Genomic DNA, 8,836 nt, shown 5'->3' with positions numbered 1-8,836 from the left:
TGGCAGAAAACCTATTCATTCTTGAGAGAAAAACCAGCTCATTCTACTATCAGCAGAATTGCGTTTGTTCTCAGCTCTTTTATGAGTGCGAATATTCCGCAACTAGTTCCGGCTGCACTCCTTTTTTTGTGACACTACCTCAATAACCTAAGCAACAAGGCTAGTCCAGAGAAAGATTTGTCGACTTCTATTTCTGGTTCTTCATCTGACACTGGTTGCTCGAATGTTATGCAAGGAGTGTCCAGAACAAGGCTGATGCTTGGTCTAGGCCAAGTTTAAGCGAGATGAAGTTGAATGTGGATGCGGCCTTTTGTGCTTCATCGCACGAATCTACTGCTGGTGTTGTCATCCGTGATCACCTGGGTTCTATAGTCATAGCGGCGAGCATCGCAGGGACGAGTGCAGTAATGCAGAAGACGCGAAAGCCTACGCGATCTGGGAAGGACTGAAAATTGTTGTCCACCACAACCTGAACCCTGTTACATTGGAATCTGATTGTGCGGTGGCAGTGTCTACCGTAAACAACCCTGCTCCCAGTGCATCCAGGAACTGACATATCTACAACAACATCAGCGAAACTAGAAGCATGCTACCGAATCTCTAAAAGTAGAAGGAGTTGTAATACTGTTGCTCATAATTTAGCTCAACTAGCTAGGAATTCTAGCCACAGTATTGTGTGGCTAGACCCTTTCCCTGAAGCTGTTAAGGAAATGTGTAATCATGAAGTTGTGTGAGAGATGATTAATGTGTTTTCCCTTAAAAAAAAAAAATTCCAAACAAGTTGGATAGGCTAGATGTGAAACCCATAAGATCTCGTAACCAACTCATGGTTCTGACACATGAGTTTCTAAACAAGTTTTGTGACACTTTTAAGTTTCTAAAAAATATAAAATAATTTTTTGTGACACTTCTAAGTTTCTAAAAAAAATGTAAAATAAATTTTTGTGACACTTCTAAGTTTCTAAAAATGTAAAATAAAATTGTAGAAGTTGGTATGCTATATGTTGTGAACCTGGAAATTTTTGTTTCAAAATATGATCAGATGTGATATGTGCAAAAAAGAAAAGACACAAGTAAATAGTGTCATACTATTTAAACATCATTTATTCTTTTCGTGTAGATCACATATGTGTAGATCATATATGGTGATATTTTCGGACCAAGAGCAGAAGATACAACATAATGTAGGTCCATAATTTTAGTTTGCATTTTTTTTAGAAATTTAGAAGTGTCACTGAAAAATGGGTTGCACCTCCAAGGCTCCAAGTAGTTGCGGATTGGAGTTTCCCATGATGAGATGCTACACACAGCCCGGCAGTGACATACATGCAAGCCAATCCAGTATCTTTGTAAAACAAGAAAATAAATGGCATGTGTTTGTTTTGAATCTTCATGCAAGTTATGCAACTCAGAACTCAGGAAGGTTTGTTTTGCAACTCAGAACTCGGAGAACGAAATAAAGTGCACTACAGTTCAGCCATGGAGCTACACCGCTGAGTTCTGCATAACCGGACGATGAAAGGACTAACAAAAGAACTATGCAACATCCATGTATTAGCTATACTGAGTCGAATGGTGAGAAGTGAACATCTAGCACGAGAATTTACAGCTAGTCTGGTAAAACGAACTAGTCACAGCCTAACTGGTCTAGTAAAGCTCATCAACGTCACGAAATAGTGGACATTGGTGTGTCATCCTCCCCGCACAAGTCCTCCAAATCAGCCATGAAATCGCCTCCGTCCACATCCGCTATATCGCTTAGCATCTTATCCTGTATTGCCTGTCCAAAATGCCATAAAATATGAATCCCAGTTAGATGACGGAAGCATTCATTTAGCTCTCAGCGGAGCACTTATTCAGTACACGGCTCTAGTTATGTGGGCGTCATCTTCGGATGTGCAGGTCAGTGCTTAAGAAAAGGAAAATGACGAAAACGGTAGGAGGGAATGTATGTTGTCTCCTTGATTTTCATGTCAAGATATGATGGTCTAATAATTTGTTATGAGAAAAGGAAGCGAACCTTGGACTCTTGTAGTTCTGTAACACAGGCTTGCAGCCTACTGTATTGCTCTCTTGCTTCTGGGTATTGAGTCATTGATTTCACACGATCTAAGGACCTTTGTAGCCTGCCTTCAGCCTGTTTCCTGCCATCCTTCAAGTAGTCGTATTCATCTTCCTCTTCTGCAGGTTGAATCTGCGATGGCCCTTCAATTTGTTTCTCAGGTTGGAAACCACGCAAACCCCTTCCCTTTCTCCTCCATCTCAGTATAACTTTCTCCACGATACCCACTGACCAGACTACCTTCCGATAGTTTCTCCTTACTTGGTGTCCTCTTACATGAGCCTAGAGAACAATAGAAGTAAAAGTACAGCACCATAAGCAATATAGCACAGATTGAAAATACTGTAGAATTTATATAGTAGTTGACAGCGTAACATAATTTGAATTACTCATATCAAGACAGTGTAACATCTGCAACTCAAAAGTCAAGACCGCCCAAGGGTTCGCATCATTTCCACAGACCTCAAATTACTACTACCACAATATTTAGCTTTATGTCACCTTTTCCTCATCTAAAACTAGTTTTGTTAAATAAACTCGCATCAGCTTCGAAATAGTGGAATACGCACAAGTTTACAACGACAAAATACCACTATTTTAGTACTGGTTCTATAAACTCACCTCAGGTTTGAAATATTAGAATTTGGAATAATCACGTGTTAACAATGACAAAAATATAAGGATTAGGTAGACAGACTAGCATACAGAATACCTGTATCTTGATGATTTTCTGTCGAATAATCATAAACTCTTTTTTTCCTTTCCATCCTCTGAACTTGTTTTGGATACGCACTGCAGCAGAATGTGGCATATCATACTGTCCAGATTTGGCATTTTTAAGAGAAACAAGTGAAAGTGTGCGCTCATCAGATAATCCGCAATCATCATCTCCATATTCAACCACCTTCTTTCTGTGGAATGATTCCACCCGAAAAGCTTGAAATATTTTGGATGCAGCTAGAGTTGATTTACGAACCGCACTAAGTGAATCTTTTAATGGCTCCGCCTGAGAATCTTGGGAGGCAAGGTGACCAGAACTTGATTCTGCAAAGCCATCAGCTTCTGCTATTCCACATATTTCTTCAACATTGCCACCCTTTGATTCTTTCAATGTGAGTGCTGAAAGATGACTTGTCAAGGCAGACTCTGCAAGAAAACCCGCAATGCCTTTGTGTAAATTTTCTGATGCTAAATCAGCAGGCGTTCTTCCAGATGGGAATTGAGGAGTTGGATCTGTTAATGCCCCAGATGCAGCTCCATTTGTTATGAGGGCACCGACTGTTCGCTCTCTGAACAATAGAGATACTGTAAGTTCGACATAGATGAGTAAAGATCAAATACTCAATAGGTATAAACATTTTCGTAATACCTTCCACATGATGCAGCCCAGTGAAGTGCAGTCCATCCACGAGCATCCCTGAAGTTCACATGTACACCTGCAGTAATAATTGGTCTGATAGCCCAATCATAGCCAAGTGCAGCTACTAAATGGATTACTCCTTGTCCTTCATTGCCTAACACATTGGGACCTTTCCCGTCATCATGTATCTTATGGATAAGCCAATAATACAGCTTATCTTTGACAAGTTTCTCACGGTTCTTATCCTGTGCAGCGGACAAAACTTTTTCATCCGACGGTGATGCCAGGTTTGTAAAATTATCATCAAGCATCAGGGAACCTATAGTTCTGATTAACTCAGATTTCTCATTTCCATCACTCATAACATACTTTTCATAGTCATCTGGTCCCAGTGAAAGCAACTTCTCAAGACGGATATGTAAATGCATTTCATTAATGCCAGTAATATGAGGATCTGCCGCCTCCATATACTGAGTTTCAGAATCACGAAACTCGAATTCCCTTACTTCACTACAAGCTACCCTATTAGAGCATGTAACATAAAATGGAACCCGCCCAGATTGATGCAATGGCGTGTAGCAGCGCAGGGAGCCATCTGCTAAAACCTCTGTCGGTACTTCAACATCCCCAAACATGCATGACCAGTTGCAATTTTCTACATGTTCTTTGTTTGTCAAGAATGTACCAGTAATCAAGACCTGCATTGGGGTCACAAGAGAAAGAAGCATGATTAATGCTAGGTAACCACTAGAATTTATTACAGTAGATAACAGGATGCTCAACGTAGAAGATAGAACATACTAGTAGGGTTCTTATATCGTGCCTAAGGCCAAAACAATAGCAGAACGAAAATAAATAACTGTGCAAACCTTAATTTTTGAGCCAGTGTCCGCCCAGCTTGGAGAAACATCAATAATGCTAAAGAGCTGGTCTTGGGAAAGCGAGGGGCTGACTACGTATGCATCCAGTTGCTCGTTGATAGGAATACTAGAGACATCAGCAACATTGACAGTTTCAGCGCTGCTCCAGAAAGTATCAGAACTGGACTTGATATCCAAATCAGCTACCTCTGCAAGTTCGTCACTCATCCATCTCGAGAAGCTGTCAAATTTCTTCAAACCATTGGGCTCAATATTAAAGAGGTCCAACGATGACTGCTTTAATAGCGGATATCTCATGCTTGCATCTGTATAACCATCATTGTGCACCTGCGAATTCGGGGTAACAGATCAGTTTCTGGCAATAAGTACTGTGTGCACCACTCATCGGTACCTGTCCATACGCTACTGTGAAATAAGGAATGCATATATGGAACTACTCAACAAACAATTCTTATAGATCTGCAAGTGTTTCCACTCCATTAGTTTGTTCTCTTGCGTAGTAATAATAATAATAATCAGACAGCAATAGATACTGAAGAGTCAAAAAATGGAATACCCCTTTTTTCAGGGTAGTGAAACATAGTACTCTTAAATATTCCTCACTAAAATGGATCATGCATAAGCTTCATCCATGTCATGGCACCAAATTACAATGTGCATTCAGATAAAAAGAAGTACATTGACATAGTCCTATGATAATGTAGAGCAGAAAGGACCTTCCTACACCTCTGCAAGTAGTCTGAATGTGATGGACTCCATAGTAAGCAAAAAAGAAGAGCATGCCTAGAAAAGTTGAATGATTGACACACAGGAACAAACATCTCACAAGACAACAAGAAAATTAAGGGAAGAAAGTAGCAAAGCACCTGTGAGGACGTCATGCCTGCAGCACTCAGCGCATCAGCTTCATTTTGCGTAAGGTTGTTTGTGTACAGTGCCTCAGTCATCAGTGTTTCTAACCGAGAGTTGCCATCCAGATTGTTAGACCCCATTGTGGCAACAGAAGAATAGAGTGTTGGCTCCGTGAACCCTGTTGGATATGATGAGAAGGGCTCACTGAAGTGTCCTGAATCAAGTCCCGTTTTCGAATCAGTCCTTAATCCAGCTCCAGTTTCATTGAATACACTAGCTACACCATGGTGAGTAACAAAATTATTGCTTATGTTAGCTGTTATAGCCTGCTTTTCATTTTGATAACCTGCAACGGTTGTAAAATGAAATCTGAGCAACAAGTCAACATTGGCAGAATATCTTAGAAATCAGAGGATAGAATAATCTTACCTAGATTATTCAAGGAAGTACTTGGAGCTGGGGCACCCAACAGATTATCCATCATGGCTCCATCCACAGGCTGCTGCATCTCAACGAAAGGGTGGTATCTGGAGCTTGCTCGACAATTATCTGTGGCACCGAATTTTGCTTTAGATACACTATTACAAGTTAAGTTATTGAATATGCACCAATAGATGTATACTTAGTGCAGATGATGCAGAACGAAGATAGAGAAACAGCAAGACCTGTTTCAGCATCTTCATATTCCGAAAGCTGGCCACTATATGGGCTTTCAGCATCCATAGTTTGGGAGGCTACCTGGCTCTGACTAGCGAAAGAATTTGAACATGCAGGACTATCATCACTTGATAATCGTGCAATATCTTCAGCTTCTTTCGAACGAATAAAACTTTGTTTGCCACCCTGAAATCATTTTTTACAGCGGCATATAAGGAAAGGGAACATTCTTACATAAAGGGGTAAATCAACAAAGAAAACTGGGCACCGTACAGTTACACTAAGACAGTCACATTGTGTGGTGCGCTGCAGAGATTATTTTTTCATTCTGTATGGATGAGACTATTACAAATGGAGTGCATACCAGCAAAGCTGTAACTATGCATGTGAACGTTTATGTTGATACTTGTACAAACTTACAAACAATATTGAGGAATAAAAGTTCACCATGCACGAAACTAAACATACCTTGATGTCAAGATAGTGCACAAGAACAATATTCATAAAACCCCTGGAAGAAAAGGAGGACGATTATCATCATTGCATGTTGTCATATTATTTCAGCTACCATTAGGCTATCCTAATTGGAACGATTTACATTATATTCAAATAAACTATTGCAGTATTCAATACTTACTCTTCTAACAACCAATAGGTCCGTCTTTGGAAGTTCTCGTTCTCTTCCCCATGGGCATAATAGCAATGAAGTACATCAACACTGCCAACCTAAAAGGACAAGCTTCAGTTTCTAGTCCAGTAATAAAACCACAGGAGAAGAACAGTAGGGAGCTTTGTTAAACTATTGCGACTATTTTGGCCGCACCAGATAATCACCTCCGTTGGTGAAAAAAAATGCTGGTTATGCAGAATTGTTTCCAACTACTTCGTCTAGTGCATTTATTTCTAAATATATGCAATCTTTAACTATCTTTATGAAGATATTCTGATGATCATTTTTTGTAAGATGTACCTTGGAGACTGGAAAAAAAATCTCTCATGAGTTGGTTTAGGTACTGTTTGTATGACAGACTGCACTGTATAATATATGACAACTATATGTGCTTATTAAATAGTGATACTACATGACTTTAGGTGATTCAAAACCAAGTAAACAACAGTATCCTTCAATTGTCTCGTGCTTTCAAACTACGAATACAAAGAAAGTTCTCTACGAAAGAGCTTGCACATACTTTGAGCTTTTCATGAGCTTCCTTGACTGTCTTGCCATCCTTCTTCTTTCTCCAGATGTGCCCATCCTTCCTGAAGTATCTCAATATTTTGCGGTCAAATAGAAATAATGAACCACCTACAAGAATGACAAGAAAAATCCATATAAGAACACAATCTCAGTATTGGAATATCATTCCTAAGATAATCAACATGTATTAGGTGCAAATTAAATAGGTACACGTTCTACCGCAGACAAGAACTGGGGAAAACCAAGAAACAACAATGAAGTATGACCGCTATCTCTAGAAACAGGAAGTTCATATCAAAGTACAAGCGCACAAAACATAGTTCGAACATCCACCTACTACCACGAACAACCTGGTCTCATGTGCAGATATAGAGTCTCGCCTCATTGTCAAATGATTAGTGGTTGATGAGTGGATGGTCCCTCATCTTCTGAATAGTTGATTAATTTATATCCCTGGATCACCCTCTACATACTTGATATGGTGACAGCCTTAGACACACTTTTAATGGTAGTTTTTTTTCCGGGGTGTGGCCTGTTGAACCCCAAGTTCCAATGTTAAGGGGCTGCTGTTGAAACCTAAACATTTCTAGCAAAACAAACCCTCCTAGAACCTCAACAAGTACTCTAAAAAAAGGGGAACTCGACAAGCAGACTTTTAGGATATTCGCATGCCACTTCCACGCTACAGAAGAAAGGATGAACCGCAAACACTTGAATAAATGGAAGCATTTCGATGAGGAGAAGAGTGGTTACTTGGAGGCCTGTTGGGTGGCTCGGGCGCAATGGAGAACTTCTTGTAGTTGGACAGTATCTGGCAGATTTCGGTGGGCCGCAGCCACCGGTTCTGAGCGTCCTGCAGTATCTGGGGAATATCTGCGAAGTAACAGTGACATTCAGTCAGTGAGTCAGTCGCTAACGAACAACAACAACAGTAACCGCTCGAAATCACTTTCCATGCGGTGGTCTAGGTCTCGTTTCTGCTCCGATTAGCCGTCTTCGTTCTCTTAATCGAACCCCCTAATCAGCTAAGGCGGGCGCTAGAAACCAATTCCGAAGGCCCGCAATCCAGAGGAATCGCTCGAAGCACAGCGGAAAGCCCTGAATCTCCCCAAACAGCCCCAGAAAAGCCCCGATTACCTCAGCAAAATCTACCCTAACCGAACCGTGAAACCCCCGGGAAAATCACCAAAAACCCTAGGCGGCAGGGGGTAGGGATCAAGCGCGGCAGGAGGCAGGAATCCGCACCTGGGGGCTGGTTGGGCAGCCCGTACTTGTGCATCTCCGCCATGCGATGATCCGGCGCCGCGCGGCCGGCCCAATCGCTCGCCGCTCGAGGAGGGGAATTTCTGTCCGGGCGGCGGGCGGCGCGGCCTCACGGGATTCCTCGGCTGGTGATCGGCTCGCGGCACGGCACCGTCGGATTGGAATATTTTGGTTCGGGAGGGGAGTGTGAGCCTGGGGGAGGGAGGAAAAGGCAGCGGAACTGCGGAGGGCTGTGCGAATGACGAGACTGCCCCGGCTTGGGCGGCGGTCTTGGCTGGTTAGTACAACTGGGTTAGGTGGGTTACCGGCCGCCGTCGCCGGCGTTTAGTGCTGACCTCTGGTTAGGATTGATCAACCCCGGTCTGATAGAGCCCGTGGTTTGGTCGTGGAGGCCGCGGGTGACGACGGGTCGGATGGCGACGCGACTGGCCGGAGTGACCGTATTGCCCCTGCCGAGTTAAGGACCACCTAATCATGGTTTGGGAGCTTCTTGCAGGATAAGGTGGGTTTGAGGTTGCTTTCTTCCGCGAAAACGCACGTGCGTCGCATACTTCCTCATGTGC

General features: G+C 42.2%; 1 protein-coding gene across 2 annotated transcripts; it reads right to left on the bottom strand.

Annotated features, from left to right (window-relative positions):
* Positions 1–1,537: 1,537 nt before the first annotated feature.
* Positions 1,538–8,389, bottom strand: LOC124673585 (calmodulin-binding transcription activator 2-like). 2 transcript variants are annotated; one of them, XM_047209634.1, is made up of 14 exons: positions 8,256–8,389; positions 7,764–7,883; positions 7,003–7,118; positions 6,450–6,538; positions 6,281–6,323; positions 5,821–5,998; positions 5,585–5,704; positions 5,170–5,501; positions 5,030–5,086; positions 4,292–4,630; positions 3,432–4,120; positions 2,775–3,351; positions 2,021–2,344; positions 1,538–1,780 (listed from the first exon to the last, which is right to left on the bottom strand). In XM_047209634.1, exons 1-14 carry the CDS (start codon positions 8,296–8,298, stop codon positions 1,667–1,669), a joined length of 3,141 nt encoding a protein of 1,046 aa, XP_047065590.1. In that variant the 5' UTR covers positions 8,299–8,389; the 3' UTR covers positions 1,538–1,666. The 2 variants fall into 2 exon arrangements, with proteins under 2 accessions (XP_047065590.1, XP_047065591.1); XM_047209635.1 differs by lacking the exon at positions 5,030–5,086.
* Between the last annotated feature and the right edge of the window lie 447 nt (positions 8,390–8,836).

The sequence above is a fragment of the Lolium rigidum genome, chromosome 7, assembly GCF_022539505.1.
Source record: "Lolium rigidum isolate FL_2022 chromosome 7, APGP_CSIRO_Lrig_0.1, whole genome shotgun sequence".
NCBI classification, from domain to species: Eukaryota; Viridiplantae; Streptophyta; class Magnoliopsida; order Poales; family Poaceae; genus Lolium; species Lolium rigidum.
Note: the sequence above shows the minus strand (reverse complement) of the source record. Positions and strands in the feature narration are given on the sequence as shown.